The sequence below is a fragment of the Caenorhabditis briggsae genome, assembly GCF_000004555.2.
Source record: "Caenorhabditis briggsae complete genome, chrIII, whole genome shotgun sequence".
Lineage (NCBI taxonomy): Eukaryota > Metazoa > Nematoda > Chromadorea > Rhabditida > Rhabditidae > Caenorhabditis > Caenorhabditis briggsae.
Genome location: NC_013490.2, coordinates 14,184,246 through 14,204,011, shown reverse-complemented (window position 1 = coordinate 14,204,011; position 19,766 = coordinate 14,184,246). Strand labels below are relative to the sequence as shown.

General features: G+C 36.7%; 4 protein-coding genes and 1 non-coding gene across 5 annotated transcripts in view; 4 read left to right on the top strand and 1 right to left on the bottom strand.

Annotated features, from left to right (window-relative positions):
* Nucleotides 1-1,999: 1,999 nt before the first annotated feature.
* CBG00590 lies at nt 2,000-4,604 on the top strand (the record flags this gene model as incomplete). The annotated part of the gene is made up of 11 exons (XM_045244662.1): nt 2,000-2,091; nt 2,151-2,337; nt 2,693-2,776; nt 2,818-2,904; nt 2,957-3,081; nt 3,160-3,349; nt 3,393-3,604; nt 3,668-3,955; nt 4,003-4,174; nt 4,271-4,393; nt 4,593-4,604. 11 exons carry the CDS (start codon nt 2,000-2,002, stop codon nt 4,602-4,604), a joined length of 1,572 nt encoding a protein of 523 aa, XP_045091623.1.
* Nucleotides 4,605-5,647: 1,043 nt separating this feature from the next.
* Nucleotides 5,648-13,160, bottom strand: Cbr-fli-1 (the record flags this gene model as incomplete). The annotated part of the gene is made up of 13 exons (XM_045244661.1): nt 5,648-5,662; nt 5,904-6,137; nt 6,214-6,565; nt 6,654-6,835; nt 6,954-7,913; nt 8,443-9,117; nt 10,022-10,174; nt 10,890-10,977; nt 11,348-11,929; nt 12,171-12,486; nt 12,596-12,716; nt 12,967-13,044; nt 13,101-13,160. 13 exons carry the CDS (start codon nt 13,158-13,160, stop codon nt 5,648-5,650), a joined length of 3,816 nt encoding a protein of 1,271 aa, XP_045091624.1.
* On the top strand, nt 8,205-8,276 carry CBG28706. The gene has a single exon. It is a non-coding gene (tRNA).
* Nucleotides 13,161-14,606: 1,446 nt separating the features above from the next.
* On the top strand, nt 14,607-16,193 carry CBG00588 (the record flags this gene model as incomplete). Its single annotated transcript, XM_002630136.2, has 5 exons — nt 14,607-14,720; nt 14,909-15,156; nt 15,263-15,377; nt 15,768-16,055; nt 16,107-16,193. The coding sequence occupies 5 exons, from the start codon at nt 14,607-14,609 to the stop codon at nt 16,191-16,193; spliced, it is 852 nt and encodes a 283-aa protein (XP_002630182.2).
* A 957-nt stretch (nt 16,194-17,150) lies between these two features.
* Nucleotides 17,151-19,766, top strand: part of CBG00587 — a gene marked incomplete at both ends in the record, with an annotated part of 4,759 nt that continues 2,143 nt past the window's right edge. Inside the window, 4 exons of the mRNA XM_045244660.1 lie at nt 17,151-17,248; nt 18,718-19,037; nt 19,093-19,235; nt 19,283-19,501. Of these exons, the coding sequence (XP_045091625.1) occupies nt 17,151-17,248; nt 18,718-19,037; nt 19,093-19,235; nt 19,283-19,501 (780 nt within the window). The remainder of the gene's footprint in view (nt 17,249-18,717; nt 19,038-19,092; nt 19,236-19,282; nt 19,502-19,766) is intronic.

Here is a 19,766-nt window from a genome sequence, read left to right as displayed (position 1 = left end):
CCCCCGTTTTCCTCGGAATCGGTTCCTCGGAGACAACCCCTTCCTCGGAATCGGTGGAGTGTCGCAGGTCTTGATGCATTGGGTGGGTAATTAAATATGGGTAATTAACGGAACAATTATTATTTGAAAATAGGCAGAAGGGCTAGGAATAAAATAGTTAGACGGGATATTTAAAGGATGATAACATGAGTTGAGATTTTGTGTAAGTTCCATAACTTTTGTAGTCCTGAAAATTTGGAAATGTGTTAGTTTCTGAATTTCCAATTTTATAAGTTTTCGAGTTTCTGGATCCCTAAAAATTCTTTATTCTCTATTTTGAAACTACAAAAAAACAAAATATTTGGAGCACAAGAATATCAAAATCTCTGAATTTTTTAAAGTTTAAAAGATTCCCACTTTTCGTTGAATTTCAGGAATTTCAGAGTTTTTTGAATTCTCAACATCCCGAGACATCAGAATTTCCGGATCTCCTAAACCCCATACTACTGGCTGGACGCAAATAAAAATTCCAGGGTGTGAACTGAAACTTAAGAAACTGTAGAAAGGTCTCAAAGTTCACAAAAGTTCCAGGAATCCTGTTTTACGATTTTCAGGATTCCAAAACTGTCAAAGTCAGAATGCAGAGAATTTCAGGATTTCAAAATTGTCAAAGTCAGAATGCAGAGCTGTTCATAATTTTTTAGTGCATGTATAGTAATCCATTTGTTAAATTTTCAGAAACTCCTGAAACATTCCATTCCAGATAACTTTTTTGTAACTAGATCCTCCTTTTCCAAAAATGTCATCTCGCTAGTGTTTTTGTTTGCTCATTTCTCTGCGTTTTTTCATTTCCGAAATCTCTCATCTCTTCTCCTTCTTCCCACCTACATTTCTATTTTCTCTTGTCTCTTCCTCCCTTATTTTTCCCCTTTGGCTCCTTAAAATTGCGCGAGAAACTGCTCAAAGCTTCAGAGAGCCAGATAAAGACAATAGAATATGAAGAGACGCAGAGAGAAGAAAAGGAGGAGCGAGTGGGAGAGCCTGGAGAGACGCCGAGAAATACTAACCCCTTTTCCGATTCAACTGAATCTCTTCTTGTTTTGGAGTCGTTTGGTGGTGTCATATATACGTCATTTTGACATTATTGGATTTTTCTGTTCTGCAGAATTTAGAATGTTTTATGATTGCAAAACTGATTTTCAGACTGTTTTATGTATTATAATCTAGAATTTCCAGTTTCAGAAAATCTTGAGTTTTGAGATTTTCTGTAACCTGGATCATCAAAATTTAAAGCTTTATGAGTTTTTGATAGTTTACAAACAGAAGAATCAGTCAATCCAAACCAAAAATTTATAAATTTAAGCTTCGTTAACAGGATTTTAATGATTTTTCAGTAATTAGGATCATCACTATAGCTATACTTTCAATTTTTTTATTGAGTTTTTCGAGTTTCTGAACTGTCAGACAATTCCATTTATAAATTTATTTATGTTGTTCATATTTTCAGATTTCTGACTTCAAGCAAGGCTATCAATCTGAAATTTAGATTTCATTTTTTTAAAAGCAATCTTCCCATTCCCTTACGACAAGAGAAAAATTTTTAATGGTTTTTGAAAAAAATCATCGATTTCCAAAAATGGCTTACACTAGACTTTCAATTTCTTTTTTAAAAATTCTGTTAAAAAAAGAACTAGGAATTCTCTATTCTTCCACCCATTTGGTTTTTCAAATCCGATTTCATTTTTTTCTTTTGTTTTATTTGGTGTCTTTTTTTTGAAATTTGTTTGACAGAAGACTAGCAATTTTGACCCTTTTAACATAATTAAAATGTTTAAATTAGAATTTGCAAGTCGCGAGATAGACTGAATTTTAAAAAAGTTTCCTAATTTTCAGACTTTCCAAACTTCCAAACTTTGAGATCCATAAATTGTACTTTTTGCGGTTTTCCATTATTAGTTATTGCCTTATTTCTCTCTTTTTCTTTAATCCATTTTCAAAAATGACAACGGTTTCCAGCGAAATGGGAGACAAAGCTATCCTAACAGAGGTTCTGGAAGCATCAAATCTTACTGAAGCATATGTTGATTTAACAGCGAAACAGTTGATCAAAGAGTAATTTTTGTCAAATATTTGCTCACATTTCACGAAACTTTTAAAAATCGTACCTTTAGGATTCGTCATGTTGGAGATGATTTCTCTGTGCGATATTCAAACTTGGATGATCGGAATGAACTGGGAGAACCTTCAGATCAAATATCACCTGATCAAGAGAAGACATTCACAGTTGATGAAGCTGTAGAGGCATTGGGATTCGGAAGGTTTCAGTTGAAGTTGTCGATTTTGACTGGAATGGCATGGGTGATTAATTTGAAAATCAACTTTCAACTTTTACTCTCATTTAACTCGGTACTGTAAAGAATAGCAAAAAGCTGTTAACTGACAGACTGTTTCTGATATTGTGAAAAGAATTTTGTCAGTTGACCACTTTTTTATATCTTTTACAAGAAACGAGATATACGGACTCCAAGTTGGCGGTTTGGGGGAGGTGCTTTCTACAATGATTACGGTAGATTTGAGTAAAATCTGATTTTTTTGAAATTATGTTTTAAAAAGACTTCGATCGATAAAAATAAAATAGTTTTGAATGCCAAAACAAAGGAGAAACTGCTTCATGGAAAATCTCCATTTCATGCAAATCAAAAGCAACTTTCAGATGGCCGATGCAATGGAAATGATGCTTCTTTCTTTGATTTCTCCAGCCCTCGCATGTCAGTGGCAAATTTCTTCTGTTCAGCAGGTAATTACCCAGTTTCTTTTTTAATTACATAAACATTGCAGGCTCTCGTCACAACTTGTGTCTTCAGTGGAATGATGCTGTCTAGTACATTTTGGGGAAAGATTTGTGATCGATTTGGGAGACGGAAAGTGGGTTAAAAACAAATGCGCATACGTTCTAAAACTTAACTTTTCTTTGCAGGGTCTCACATTTTCTACTCTTGTTGCATGTGTCATGGGTGTATTATCAGGAATGTCCCCCCATTTTTATGTCTTATTATTTTTCCGAGGTCTCACTGGATTTGGAATCGGAGGAGTTCCACAGTCGTGAGTTTCTTGTTATGAGGTCAAAATATCAAAAATGTCAAGTTTTTCTAGTTCCCTTTTAATTGGAAACGGTTCCAGAGTAACACTATATGCCGAATTCCTTCCTACTGCTCAACGTGCCAAATGTGTGGTTCTGATTGAGTCTTTCTGGGCAATCGGTGCAGTTTTTGAAGCACTTTTAGCGTATTTTGTGATGGAATCTTTCGGATGGAGAGCTCTAATGTTCTTGTCTTCATTGCCACTTGGAATTTTTGCAGTCGCAAGCTTTGTAAGTGAACTTAAGAATAATACAAGTACTCCTCTCATTTCAGTGGTTGCCCGAATCTGCTCGTTTTGATATGGCATCTGGACATCCTGAGCGGGCACTGGAGACTCTTCAAGCAGCGGCTAGAATGAACAGAGTACAATTACCCCCTGGAAGATTGGTATCCTCTACAAAAGCAGGATCAGATAGTAGAGGAGATATTGTAAATTTGTTGTCTCCAGATCTTAGAAAGACCACATTACTCTTGTGGTGTATTTGGTAAGATAAAAAAGTTAATCACTAAAGATTCGTAGATGTATTACGGTAGTTTAAACATTCCAGGGCGATTACCGCATTTTCCTACTACGGAATGGTCCTTTTCACAACTGTTCTCTTCCAATCGCACGATGAATGCCACGGAGGCCTATTCTCAAATGGAACTGCTCTAGAAGTTTGCCAACCGTTAACAAGATCAGACTACTTTGATTTGTTATCAACTACACTTGCCGAATTCCCCGGACTCATTATCACAGTACTGATAATTGAGTGGTTTGGAAGAAAGAAAACCATGGCACTCGAGTATGCTATTTTTGCGGTCTTTACTTTCATGCTATACTTTTGTTTGGATCGGTAAGACTCTGTAACAAAGATCAAATATAGTGATACGATAATTTCAGATTCACAGTTACGGTTCTGATCTTTGTGGCCCGCGCATTCATCTCTGGTGCCTTCCAGTGTGCTTATGTCTATACTCCAGAAGTATACCCAACCACTCTACGAGCAGTAGGTCTGGGTACTTGTTCAGCGATGGCTAGGATGGGAGCAATTTTGACACCGTTTGTGGCACAGGTAAGTGAAGCTAGTTATCGGGATTTCGGATTTTGATGTTTTGTTCTTAACAAGTATGATTCATTGAATTAACGAACCAACCTGAAATTTTTCAAGGTTGCCTCGGAACAGTCCCTTTCACTTCCTATCGGTATTTATGGAGTTGCTGCTGTGTTTGGGCTCATAGCTTCTTTAATTCTACCGATTGAAACCAAAGGAAGACAAATGATGGTGAGTATTGCTTTTACCTGAAAAAGAAGGTGAAGTTCATGCCGAAGTGTGTGCCAAAGTGTACCAGAAGATCTCTCTCAGCAAAATACAGAACAGTACAATGGAGACGCAGACACTTTTTCCCTGCTTCTCCACCATTTTTTCAGCCACCAATAATAATTAGTTTACTAATTGCCCTAGTGGATCATATCATCAATGTGTTTTTCAGGATTCTCATTAGTCACTGCTGTATGTGTCAACTTTTCAACTGATCTCCAAATTCCACTTTTCAAGTAAACCGATGGAACTCCATAAAGTATTTTTTAAGATGTAAATATTTTCGTAGACACTTGATTAATCGTTTTTGTATATAAAAAATATCATATCGAAAACGAGTGGTTTTTTTTTCTCAAAAGCAAACACCAAAACGTTTTACAGACTATTTTTCTCTGCTCACAAGGGAAACTCCGCCCCTTTCCTATCAGAACAATAATTCTTACGAAAAAAATTGTTTTGGTCTCATTTTAGGTGATTAAAAAAACACTGTTTCGGAAGTTTTCAGATTATTTATCCAAGAAAACAGGTCTTTGAAACCAGAAAAATGTTTATATGGGAGAGAAGAAAAAGGAAATGAAAGCAAATGGTTAGCTACAGTAATATGCATTATGAGAATTATTCAAAAAAAAAACGCCCCATTACAGAACCAGTGTGTTCTAAAATGAAATAATTTTAAGTTGAATTAAAAAATATATATTTAACAAATGAAAAAGTGGTATTTTTGAGAAAAACGAACAAGTTACAATTATGAGAGAAATTATGAGGGAACCCTACATATTCTGTTTTTTTTTCAGAATATATATCATATGCTTTTTTTGATTTACTCGTTCAGAAAGGGGACCTAGAAATTATATTTCACAAAAAATCAACAAATATTATAATAAGAGAGATAATTGGGGAAAGAGAGATGGGAATTCACTACCAATAATTTAAGAGAATGGTGAAATTGTTGTTTTTCATGGTTAGAAACGGGGTTTTGCGTATATTTGAAAAGGGGTGTGGCTTAGGGAAAAAGATGAGCAATTTTTTTTTGGGGTGGGAGACAAATAAATTAGTACTTTTTTGGGGGAGAACAGAAAAAATGGAGATTTGATATTTTAACAACAAAGAAGTGCAATAAAATTCAAAAAAATTGTGAGAAAATATACTTAGAAAAACAAAAAAACCACTATAAGAGGAAGAGATTTATAAGCAGAAGACTTGGATTCTGAGGAAGATTTGAAAAGTTTATCCCATTGGTTCCTGGAATAAAAAATTGGAAAATTCTGTTTTTTTTCGTTTTGAATGAGTCAGAACGTCCGAGTTATGAAAGAGTCCGAACCAATCAGATTAAAAAAATTTAAAATTTTTACAAGCTTTGGAATTAAAAATTTTTCAGATCGAAAAGAATTAGAGAATATCGAGACGTGAGAACTTTAAAATTTCAGACTTAGAGAGTTTTGTATGATTATGTTAAATTTTTTGATTAATGATAATTGCTCACCTTCATTTTGGACCAAGCATGGAAACACTTTCTGAATCGACAACTTTCATGTCCTCTTACTGCCAACATGAATTTTCGTGGCTTTTCATTCGCTTTCATTCTTAACGAAGCATGATAAACCTGAGCAGCTTGATAAGACAATTTAGCTTCGATGTCCGATGCTCGGGCTCCGATCCACAAGAACACTGCATCGCCATTGTCCAGAATCATAATGTCATCGTCGTCGAGATCATCCTGAAAAAACAATTGCCCTGCATTAGAAAAACGAGTTTAGATTTTTTTTTATTCTAAAAATTTTCCGTTCGCTTACCTGACAAAAATCAACGGTTTTCTCGGAAACAGCGAAATAACCCTTTTCATTAGTACATCTGAACAGTCTCGTGTGTTTGACAAATGAACTGTCCGTTTCATATTTCTTCTTTCCACCAAGGACTCTCCAGAATTCTTCATTCTCTTCTCCTTCTTTCACTTCAACAATTCTAAAATCATCATCATCGTCTCGAACTACCAAATCAGATGCCACTTGACGAGCGAATTCATGTTCACGGGGTTCCGAGTCTTTTCCTTGCCAAACATAAACAACTCCACGATGATTCGATTCATCCAATTCTTTGAATGGAATTCTGAGCATATGACAGAATGCAGAGCACAGTTGATTAGATCTGAAAAAGAAAAGGAATTGATGATTTTAAAGGACACATAGAAATAATCAAAGATTCTCCAGAACGTTCGAATTCCGATTAAACTTACTGGCACTCGACTTGAATTGTCCTGTTGCAGACACTTGATCCATTGGCTCTCATTTGGAATAGCTCTGGCCACTTTCCACCCAAATTCTTTGTCAAACCACGACGACCACGCTTGATAAGGAACTTCCTCTTGAAGTGAGACAGGAATTTGTGATTCTCTTGTTGTTGGTACATACGAACAACCTGAACATTGAGCAAGTTGAGAAGATGAATTTCCAAAACTTCAGAATCTATTCCAAACAATTTCAGATGTGAAACTAAGTTTGATACTTCTCAGCGTCATTCCTAAATTCCTACTTACCTCCAACTTATCCTTGAAAATCTCCTCAAAATTGGGTTGCAATTGGAACGTAAAATTCAACCAACCCATATTTGAAGCATCTCGTCCTTGCCAGAAATACACGACGCACTTGAAGTCCATCTCTGGTTTCTCATCGGTCTCTTCTATTTCTTCATCTTCTTCTTCCTCTGGTAGTACTGCATATCTACACAAGAACACATAACAATCCATTGTATAGAATATTCCAAATTCTTTCTGTGGCAACTTGACAAATTTCTTTCCCTCCAAAACGAATGATTCCATTAATTCTAGATCATAATTGCAGTCTAACATCAACTCTTCTGATTCTTCGTATGTCATTGATGGTTGTCTTTCGAGGAACAATGCTCCAAGATCGGCTCTCATCATATTATCCTTCTTTACGATTACCTTCAGATCTGGCACTCTTTGAACGGATTCTGAGGAGCGAGTGTAGTCAACTGGAACTATTTCATCCCAGCCTGCAAATTTGGATCGGAACATCATAGATTCTTCTCCTTCCGTCTCCCTATAGACTTGTGCATAATCCGGACGATCAATCATTTGATGCAACTCAACAACCAATTTCTGTCCAGCCATTTTCAATAATCTATTGGCTTTCTTTCCAGTCCAAAGGAAGATATCAGAATTTGAATCTAGAATGAAAACTCCTTTCGAATTGAGCATATCTTGTTTCGCGATTCCTTTTGGAAGTTCCACTTGCGGCAATTCCAAAAATCCCATTCCAATGTTCACTTTGTACAGCTTCTTTCTCTCCGCCACAAATCCTTCTGGCACGTGCTCCACAATTGCCGATGTCGGTTTGTCCGGTTGTCCAGTTAGTGCTTGCCAAAATTCTGGAGGACAACGAGCTTGACGGCATGTCTCGATTTCGGATTTTCCTTTTCTGTCCCGTTTGTTTAGTCGTTCGGCGAAGAGACGAGCCTTATTGGAGACAGTGATCTGCAAAGTTTCGGCATTTGCTAGGTATTCCAGGACCGTTGAAATTTTTAGGATCCTTATAGATTTCCAGATCTCCGGATCTTGATGTTAAAAAAATTTCCTCAAATTCACTGCACTTCTCTTTTTTTCAATGCCCTTTTCTAGTTAAGTGAGAAAGAAAGCAAAACCAAGAGACGTCAGGCATACCACTTCCACAACACTGCGTCTCTCTTCACCGCTCTCTCTCTCTCTTTCTCTCATCTCGGCACATCAACTCACAAGATAAACCACCCTCACGCTGTTAGTTTTCATGACTGCTTGGCGCAATGGTAGCGCGTTCGACTCCAGATCGAAAGGTTGGGCGTTCGATCCGCTCAGTGGTCAAAGTTTTTTATTTGTTCAATGTTCACTAAAATTGAGGTCCTTAACCTGATTTTTACGTTAAAAATGCTCCTAAATGGATTTCAAACGTTTTAGGATTTTTAAACATCATGAAAACCTGATGAAACATTTAGATTTTAACGACTTTTTTGCAGATCATTTGACTCACTCTACTTTTGAATCCACTCCATATCCAAATTGTTTCTCCAGCATCCAATAAGAAGCAATATCTAGGATCCAACGATTCAACGCTAAGTGGCACTGGTTCCATCTCCACCGCAGTTCCATTAACTCCTGCACGGTAGAGACGAGTTAGATGTGCAGGTTTTTCAGTGGTATAGAATCCAGAAGTCGTTCGTCCACCCTCGATGTACACAATCTCTTCACCGAAAAGTGTCAGAAATTCTTCTGATTCGTCGTTCATTTCTTCTCTTTGTGTTCGACACGTGGCATTCAAATGGTTCCGGAGACCAACTGCATGTACCGCAGAACACATTCCTTTATCAAGTGAGGCGTGTTCACCGAGCCAATAGAAAATTGCATGTCTCAATTGACCGGAAATCTCTCGAGTTGTCTTTAAAACCAGATAGGCGTCTGCGTCATAAAACTGTCCATGGAATGCTTCATCCATAATTGATGGATAGAAATTCTCAATTTCCCATACCCACATGCCCTCTTCTGAGCCAACGTCTTCATCAAAGATATCCGAGTAGTCAATGTGTCGTCGATGTTTCTCAATGTTCTTTTTCCAGTTCACAGCACTTTTCGCTTCGATTTGACGTTCCTCCTCTTCTTGTTGCTTCTCGGTTAGTGCCGCTCCGACGCCAGCGATTTTTGACATTCCCTGGAAATAAAAATGTATTGGAAGTATAATTTTTTTGAAAACATCAAACCAAAGCAATCGAATCATACTCATCGTTCGAATTCTCGACTGGGTATGGGATACTGTCGGCGTCTAATGGACTGGATTTATGCCATATACGACAATTTATGGGGACAAAACTGATGAAAAAGATGCTATAGAAACAGAAGTGTGTGATAAATGGGAGAAGTATTGATAGTGTATCAGTTGGTGAAATACGTTTTTCTGTTCCTTCGAAATCGTCAGAAAGAATTGAGATACCAGACTCGGAACTTTCATTTTTTAAACCAACAACTTTGCAAAGTTCCACTCGACCATTTGGAAAAACAGAATGATCAATAGCAGTGGAAGCGTATTCCAGAAAAAGGCATAAAATATAGAAAAAGGCAATATGCAAATTGTTTATACACTTCGCTATTTGTTTGTTTTTGTTGGCGCTATGATGATGATGAGGGTAATAAAATGAATTTTCTGTAGATCATGTGGTCAAAATGAGCAGAAAAAAAAAGAAGATTGTAGTTTAGAAAAGAGAAAAGGAATTTCAGCATGAAATGCCAGAAGGTATGAATTTTCGAAGAGAAGAAACTTCTATAAAGTTTCTCTTCAGACAGTTCTATTTAGGTACCAAAACACATTTTTTGAAAAACAAAAAGAAGATAGGTGAGAAAAATCATGAATTTCATATGACCTCTAAATAACTATTTCTGGTTGTCTATGACCGTTTATAGACCAGCAGATTATCAAAATAATCAATATAGTTTTGAGAAAGGTTTCATAGACTACAGTATCCACTAGGACGAAACTACTATATTTGCCATTTGAGCGGAATTATCTCGATTCGTGAACTGATGAAATGTTCATTAAAATTTGGGCAGTATTTTCTCACCTGTATAACTTTGTCGGCACTCTGCTGATCTGCTTGTTGCTTTCGTCGCCGTATGAACTCCTTTCTCCGTGCCAACGCATCTTGACGTGCTCCACCCGAATGAACAGATGAGATAGACGATGATGGACTTGTCATTTGACCCGCAATTTTGCGCTGAAAAAAAAATGAAGTGTTGAGAAAGTAGTTATTGACACAAACATATTTATTTTATATAAGAAAAAGGAGTTTTCAAAAAACCAAAATTTTCTTCACAAGTTAAAACTAAGGCCACCTGTTGTGCACTTCTCGAGGTCGTCTCTTTACTTTATCACTTACCAAAATAATCAAGTCTGAACGCATTTTTGAAGGAAACAGGAGATTTGAAGCAATCGTATTTTTTTTGAATAAAATAAGAATAAGAAAATATAGAGAAGGAGAAGAAAAGAAAAAAAGAGGAAACATATATAGAGATAGAAGACTCTGGCGGAAAAAAGAGCACAATTCTTTGTGCTTTTCTCCTACTAAATCTTCCCCTTCTTTCTTTTCACTAAAAATGGGTCGAAAAAAACGGTCTAGACGACAAATTTTTGAAAATGTGTTTTTTTTGCAAAAAAGGAATAGGCGACTTTTGAAAAGAAAAGCTTGCAGAAAAAAAAGGATAATTTTGAAAGAATCGACCAATTTTAAAGCAAGAAAAATTAGAAATTCTTGATTTGAGAAAAATGATTAATAAAAAACGGCTAGGAAAAACAGACAATTTGTTTTTGAGAAAGATTTGCAGGTCAAATAATTCAAAAAAAAATTTTAGTTAGGGAGATCAAAATTTTTTGAAAAAGTTTTTTTTTAATTTTGAGGACTTTTAAAAACCCTGTCAATTTAAAAAATTGACCTGATGTTCCAATGAAAAATCTATATTGTAGAACGCCAACTTCTTCCGAGCATCGTTTGGTTTCGGTGGCATCACTAGATTTTCGTTTCTGAAAAAAAGAATTAGGAAAAAATTGAAACAAAAAGAAGCGATTTTTCCGAAATTTTTCTCAAGCCGGAATCGCATCAAAATGGCGACTAATTAATGCAAATCTGTTGAGTTCCAACACGGAAAATATTATGGAAAATTTTTTGAGTCTCTCCAGAAAAATGCTCTCTATCTTTCTTCTTTTTCCAGAATATTCTGTTGCAAAAAATGGGAGAAGAGAGAAAGAGGGAGAACGGAATAAGACGGACGACTTGAGAAAAATCCAAAAAAAGAAAGATGAAACATGGAAGTGTTTGCACTTTTGAACACATTTTGATTCGCAGAAATTTGAAAAAAAAAATGTTTTCTTCGATGTATTTTAAAACTCTTACTCATGTAAATCCAACGTTTTCAAATCGGGTAGCAAATGAATACCCTCTGGCAACGTAATCAGTCGATTATGATCCAATTTGAGTTTTTGTAATTTGACACATCTTGAAATGCCTTCCGGAACCAATTCCAATCGATTGTATGATAGATGTAAAACAGTTAATTGAATCAATTTTCCAATTCCAGATGGTATTCCTTCGAATGTTAATTCGTTATTTGATGCATATAATCTTGATAATCGTGTCAATTTCACCAGACAATCTGGTAAAGCTGTCAACTGATTATGACTCATATTGAGAGTTTCTAAATTCTCCCATTCTCCTTCTGTGATATTCAACTTCTCGATTCGATTCCCAGAAAGATTCAGTTTTCGGAGAGATCGAAGTTTGAACAAGGCCTCGGGTACTTGAGGAAGCGCGTTTTCCGAGAAGTCGACGTCCTGAAAAAATAGAAAAATTAAAGATAATATTGTTACTTTTTTTTCGAAGCTTACTCTCAAATTGTGCATATCATCCAATGTTGGTGGTATATTATCCAATGTTCTGTTCGTATTGCTCATATGAAGAACACTTAGGGATGTCATGCTGGAATAAAAAACAATTATTACATTTTCAGAAAAATGATTTTTATCAATTGAAATTATTCAAGAAGAGGAGGTTTTGTGATGAAATTTCAGGGTTTCGGTCTAACTCAAACTTCAATCATTTCCGAGATTTTACGATAAGTTTTTCATTTTTTATCATTTCAAAACTTTCAAACATATTTTCGTATTTCTTGGATCTTTTTTATTAGTTTGTGAGTTCAATGTTGTTATTTCGCACTTACCTTGGCAACTGTTTCAATTGAAAATGATTTAACGGATTATTCGATAAATTGAGACTTTGTAACATGCTCAATCTTCGAATTTGTGGTGGTAACATGTCCAATTTGTTATTCGACAGATCCAAAAACAGCAAATCGATCAAATTCGCACAGACACTGTTTGGAATTGTTTCAATGTTGTTATAACTCAGATTTAAGACTATCGATCCTTTTGCATATTCCAAATTTGTAGGAACTTCTCTTAGTTGGTTTCGAGATAAATCAATAATTGTTAGATCTTTCATTCGGAAAATATCGGTCGGAATCCGGCGGTTTTTAGCTGAAATTCAAAAAAATTTGTTTTCTAAGAAATAATTTAGGATGCAGATTGACTAAGTTCAGATAGGTCAAAATTACATTGTTATCTCTGACAATAACCGATCGTAGACGTGGCAAATCTGAGAGTTCTCCATGTACAGATGTTAGTTGGTTATGGGCCATTTGGAGATGTTCAAGATTTGCACAACGGGATAATTCATCGGGAACCTGAAAAAACAAATTGTTAAGCTTCTGACATATTTTTGAGCAATTTCAAAGTAGCATTTCAAATTATGCCAAAATAATGAGTTTCGAGCTTTTGGGAGAATTTAAAAAAAAGACAAAATTGAACTTTTTGGAACTTTAACCGTTTTATCTCATTTTCTACTATTCAGCATGTTAAACTCGAAATTCGTAATTTCTTATGATTTTTCCACTAATTGTACCACTATTTTTTTTTCAATTTTCTTCTACTGAAGTTCGACAGTTCTACACTTCTGACCTGTTCCAGCTTGGAATCGTTCAATTTCAGCCATGTCATTTGTGTCATTTGTTCTACATCGTGCGGAAATCGATCTCCCTGCAAAATTGTGAGTTTTAAATGATGAAGTTCTATACAAAAAAAGTTAAACTCACCGAAAAATCATTTCCAGAGAAATCGATGCCCTTGACAAATTGCAGCACACCAGTCGACATTTCTTCTTTATTTTTTATTGCATTTTATGCTAGAAAAGCCCTGAAAACGAAAAAAAAATCAAAAATATTCAGAAGAAGTGAGATTTCAGCAGTATCAAAGCAGCGCGAAGATTAAATTCAGTGGAGGTGGAAGAGAAATGGGGGAGGCGATGGACGAGGTTTCGCAGCGCGGCAGTTCAAAAGGGGGTTTATGTTATGAGCGGTCCATTGAACGTTTACCTAGTTTCTAATTTTCAGAGCAGTTTTCAGCAACATTTTTGAAAATTTATAGAGAAAATCCAATTTCATCACTAGTGAAATGTGACAATCAAAATTGAAGTGTGTCAGGTGACATTTTATCTAACACAAGACACTGGTTAAATAACAAGAAAAAAAGAGCAGAGAAGAACACTTGGAAAGATAATTGGGTGAAATTTAGAACATTGAATAAAATTGGGTGTCAAAGGGAAGGAATAGGAAGTCGAATAATAATTGCATAAGTCATTGAAAACAGACCAAAATGATCTTACACCATTTTATTAAATCATGAAGTTGAAATAATTTTCCAGTTTTTTATAAATTAGTGCTGTTCGGATTCTGTTTTTAATCGAAAGAAAAAAACAACATTTCAGAAACTATAAGATTAGGATGTCTGGAAATTCAGGAAATCAGCAAATCGAAATTTCAGAATCCGGAACCTAAAATACTCGCAATAAGTGAATCTAAAATTTCCAGTTTTGCAAATTTAGAAATTCGGAGCAGAATATTAACACTGGTATTACAAATGCCGGTATTTTTGAAATCTTAAAATACCGGAGCATCAGTTTTCAGGCATTGTTACAAACAGAAAATCAGACAAGCTATTCAACCAAAAACCATAAATTCCGTTTTGTATCGCCCGGAAAACAAGACAAAACCAAGTGGGAACGTAGCAATTAACAATTTATTTTTTTTCTTTCTCTCTTCTTTTCGTCCCAAAAGATTTGAAGAAACCCAAAGAAACATAAAGAAAGAAGAGGAAGAGCACTATTGATGCTCTATCTTGAGTTCCTCAAAGAATGAGAGAGAGAGAGTGATCGGAGAAGAGACGCTGAGAATGGAGCAAGTGTTACACTTACCGGAAAGATAAATAGTGTTCAAGGGGGGGGGGGAGAGACGCAGAGAAGTTGAAAAATCTGGACCGGATATCTCTCGGGAAGAGCAGGAGAGCTACCGGATCAGCAGTACATTTTTTCAACCTTTATCGACTTTTCTCTACTCCTGGATCTGTGAATTTAAGAAAATTTCATAAAAAGAAAGTTGTGTGAAATTGTGGCAGATTTTCTAAAAATTGAAAAAGGTTGATTACCCCTTCTAAAGGCTTCTTGAAACTTCTGAAGTCTAATTTCTCAAAGAACTCAAGTTGTGTCTTATCTGAATTCCCGCATCTTTAGATGTCCTTGATATGTAAATTTTCAATGTATTCAGATGGCCGGAACGGAGGAAAAGAAGAAGGAAGACGATGTGGATACCGGAACAGCAGACGAAGAAGAAGGGAATTCTAAAGATGAGGAATGTGCGGCTACGGAGCACAGAGATAAGGTAAAGAAGTTAGAAAAACATACGCTTCTTCTGTTTCGAATAATTGCATTTTTCATGCTGAATGGTTTCTCTCAAGAAGATATTTTTTTTTGTTTTTCAATGAAGCTACATTCCTTGTTTCTCAAAAACTTGAAATGTACAGAAATCACTATTTTAAATTGCTGGACTCTCTAATCCAATATTTATAGTTCAACCCAACTGCCTACTTGAACAGTTTCTACAAAACTGCCTCAGAGGACACTGCCATGCAAATCGTCTTGTTTTTTCTCCCTGGTATACTGTACCGTCTTCCTCAAAAAGTGCGTACAGTACTCGATTTGGGAGCTGGGCCTACAGTATACCTTCCGATTGCATTGAGAGAAAGAGCTGAAAACATTTATACATCTGATTATGCACCTGCTAATAGAGATGCACTTGTTAGCTGGATTGAAAATAGGTCAGTTTTGAAACTTTCCAATATTTTTAAAGTTTTTTATGAAAAAAATTGCTCAGGAAAAGGAAACTTTTTAGCTATTTCACACCATTACGATCTCTATTTACAGATCAACATTTGATTGGGACAATGTTTGCAGCTGGATTTCCAATATCGAGGCATCCATGAAAACTGGAAAACAAATGCAAGAGAAGACAAGAAGTCTAATGCGTGCAGTACTAGATGTGAGTTTGAATTTCCAGGTCACAATGATAATTTTAGGTAGCCAAGGCTACTTATTATTATTCTTGCAAAATCAGGGCCCGGCCCGGCGGGCCCGGGTTCTTCAAATTTGAAAAAAATTTTGAAATTTCAGAAATTTTTTTCAAATTTTTTTTGTGAAATAACTATTTTTATGGACACTCTTATCTTGAAAAATTGTTTTCTTGTCAGAAAAATCGTCCATTTTCTTCTGTTGACCCCAAAAAAATTGAAGAAAGTTTTTTTTTCCGAAAATCCGGGCAGAGACGGACCGGCCCTGAAAATTCTGAAAAAAGCCCGGCCCGGCCCGGCCCGTTGCAAGTATGCTTATTATTCTAGACGATCATGCAGAAAACTAATTACTAAATAATCAGGTCAATGTTCACGAGTCTCCAGTTGTGCAATCAGTTGTCTGGAAATCTAACCAAACGACTGAGAATATTCCGGGAAAATTCGAAGTGGTTTCTACTGTTTTCTGTTTAGAATACTCTTGTGAGACCCTCGATGGTTATTTTCGGGCGGTTCGTAGCGCCTGTTCGCTCATTGAGGATGGAGGATTTTTAATCCAAGGAGGAGTTTTGGATGCTACAACTTATAACTTTGGCGGAAAAACATTTCGATGTCACCGATTGAAACAAGCTCACATTTTAGAAAGTTTGAAGGTAGGTCTTGTAGTTTCTTTATTTAACTATTTTATTAAATATTTCTTCTAGGCAAATGGAATGGCTACCACTGCTGAGAAGGGATACAAGTTCATCACTCATGACGACATTTTTTTGTTGGTCTCAAAAAAGATTTAATTTTATTTAATTTGTTGATTTTTAGCTTTGTTTTTTTGGTACTAGACTGATAATTACGACAATAAAAAAATCTGAAAATGCAACCTTTTTTTGAAATCACCGAAAAAAAAACTACCGTACTTTGAAGGAACATAACACCGAAAAGGTCGTGCTTCTTGTAGCGAACACTCGGTGATCTGTCTCGAAAACGCGAAATTGCTCAGAACTTTCTTGATTTTCTCTCGGCTTTCTCGGATTTTTACTGCCATGCTTTGTTTTTTGTTCGAATTTCAGCCAACTTCTATCATTTTTCTATCTTAAAACTCATTTTTCAGTGATAGAACCCTAAAAAATGGTCAGAAAACGGGAAATAGTCGAATTCGGCGGTATTTTTTCCCAAATCTAGCTCTCTATGCAGAGAGAAACGAAAACATCATCGTGTCGACACCAGACAAGGTTATTAAAATTTTTTTATTTGAAAATAAAAGAAGTTTTCAGGCCAATGCAGTTGCTGCATACATTTTCGGATCATGCGAAAAACTTCCAGAAGAATCGGAAATTCTGGATATAATATTTCCAGACAATGCGAATCCGGAGACAATTTTGACCGGGATAGACGTCTGTTTGGCGTTGGGAGGCGATTTTGTATTTTAATTGTTTCAAAGTTTAAAAAAAACCCCCAATTTTTCAGCTATCTCATTTCAAAAGACTCGAAGAACGTTTGAAACTGCTGAAACATTCTCTCAGGTAAACGATTCTGAATTAGACCTGACTTCATTCGGAATTAGATCTGGGTTCGTTCGTAAATAGAAGTGGCATGATCTAATTCAGAATGAAGTCAGATCTAATTCAGAATCGTTTACCTGAGCTCATGACTTTTCCACAGAGGTCTCAGAAGATTCACAATTGAATGAAATTCATCAGAAATCGAGACTACAGAAAGAGACTGGCAAAATTTTTACGATTTTCACTAAGCTTATGATGACTGGAAATGATGATAAAAATCGAAAATTCACAGAGATTTGTGAGCTTTGTACGATTGATTTGGATTTCGACGCATTTGTCTTTTCGAAGCTGTTGAGTTTGGAATCCGAGGAAGCCAGCGAAGAAATTGAGATGATTATATTAGGTTGGCGGGAAAGTCTTTGTCACTCTGTTTGTTTAATCACTGTTCTCGTATATGGAGGCTGTGTATGATATCGACTTTAGTGAATAACAAGGTGATAAGAACCTTCCATATAAAAAAGTCCCCATCTCCTTCCCTGCTCCTCATCTGTAATTGAAACGATATGTTTGTTCCCACTGCTATTCACATCAGACATGTTTTGATTTACCTCTTCCTATCTCACACCACGATGAAGGATTCGGAAACTTTCTTGAAGAATGTGTACAACACACATGCCCCTCACTACAATACTATTCGCAATTGGTTCCATCGTTTCGAAAAAGATGACTTCTCGCTCGATGAAAAGGATCGCTCTGGGAGACCCCGTGAGTTGGATTTGGACAAGCTGAAGCACGCATTGCAATCGGATCCATTTCAATCTAGCCGTGAACTAGCTGTCACATTCGGAGTTCACCATAGCACAGTCCTTGAAGGTTTGAAGTCTCTTGGAATGAGAAAACTTTTTGGTCGATTCATACGTCATCACCTGACTCAAGCCAACCTTGACCGCCGAGTCGACGATTCGATTACTCTTCTCACTCTCCACGCGGGCGATCGATGGCTGGACCGGCTAATAACCGGAGATGAGAAGTGGGTCTTCTACGATAATCACCACAGGAAATCCCAGTGGGTTGGAGAAGGAGAGAGCCCACAGGATGTCCCCAAACCCGACCTTCATCCGAAAAAAGTTATGCTCTCTGTGTGGTGGGGAGTCGACGGCCCCATCTACTGGGAACTTCTGCCCGAGGGCAAAACAATAACTGGAGACCTCTACACTACTCAACTACGAAACCTCAAGAAAGCAGTCGACCGTTCGGCCCTGAAAGACAAGAAAGTGTACTATCAACATGATAACGCTCGCCCACATGTTTCGAAACAAGTGAAGCAGGAGCTGATGGGATATGGATGGAATGTTCTCCCTCACCCCCCGTATTCTCCTGATCTTGCTCCTTCCGACTATTGGTTATTTGGCGATATGACACGTGCCTTCGAAGGAAGAAGCTTCAATTCCCGTGGAGCGGTCGAAGCGGCACTCAAACAATACTTTGCCTCACGCCCGGCTGGATTCTACCGCAATGGAATCCATAAATTGAGGGAACGTTGGAGACATGTTGTTGATAATGATGGACAATATAATTAATTATTCGGTTATTTTTTCTTTGAGAAATAAACTATTGAAAAAGTGACAAAGACTTTCCCGCCAACCTAAATAGGATAATGTGATCGAAATATTCGAATCGGGAGAGTCCGAAATTGGCAGATTTGATGTAAGTAAAAAGTCAAGCAGACAGGCACATAGTTACATGAAGATTCCGGATTGATTGCAACGACATCCGGACTCACCGATATTTAGAAACATTTTAAAAAATCGATTTTCAGGAAAAACGGTCCACAGGACGAATTCACTCGTTTTCTGTCGCAACCAATCGATTCGGAAATCGCTAAAAAACTTGTAGAAAACATTTTGGAGACTTACAAACAGAATTTGGATTCTCCACAAGTTCTCGCGCATCTCAATTCTCAAATTCATTTCTTGATCGTCCGCTGGATATGCTCTTCTGAACCTCGAGATGCCAAATCCATTACCACGTGGATTCCAGACGACATCAGAAGACGTTATTTGTTTCCGGAACTACAGAATAATCGAGTTGACTATGCTATGGAAATCGCCGGAATGGTTGTGAACAATTTTATGAAAAGTAAGCAGTGCTGACTTAGAAAATTCCCTATTTCACCTTCTATTCTGATTTTCAGCATCTTCTGTCAAATGGGAGCTTTCCACGGAAACCCTTAATGTTTTGGAGAATTTGTACTCTAGAATTGCGATTTCTCAAATTTTGGATTCGTTCAGATTTTCGATTGGAAATCCTAAACTGTTTGATGAATTTGTGACTTTGGTGGGTTGATTGATGAGATGAGGTTTCTCATAAACTCTTCTTTGCAGGTCCCAGAAAGCAATCATCACAATGATGACCTCCTTCAAACTGTCACTAGCGCTCTTCGTTTTGCCATGTGGATTGTAGAGAATTGGAAACGTCTCGAAAACTCAATTGAAATCGACTTTTGGGATGAGAGATCTGCGAAAGTTCATTTAATTCATGAAATTCTGAAGACATTTACCTCTGACGACGTGAAGATTCAGAAGAATACGAAAGACGTTGTCGTAGGAGCTGAAGATAAAAATGTGACTTGTCTTCTGGAGACAGCTGCGGCTAGAATTGAAAGGATGATACAAAGAAACATGAGCAGACGGGGGTACGACGAATTCGAACGTTTTCAAAATCGAACAGACCTAAAATCGAACAGATTCAATTCAGAACAGTCCTTTTTTCGCACACGTACCAGAACAGAACGCGGACAGAATCGAACTGTTACAAGTTCGAACTGGTAAGGAGTCGAACTGTCCCAAATTGGAACGCTGCCTGCAA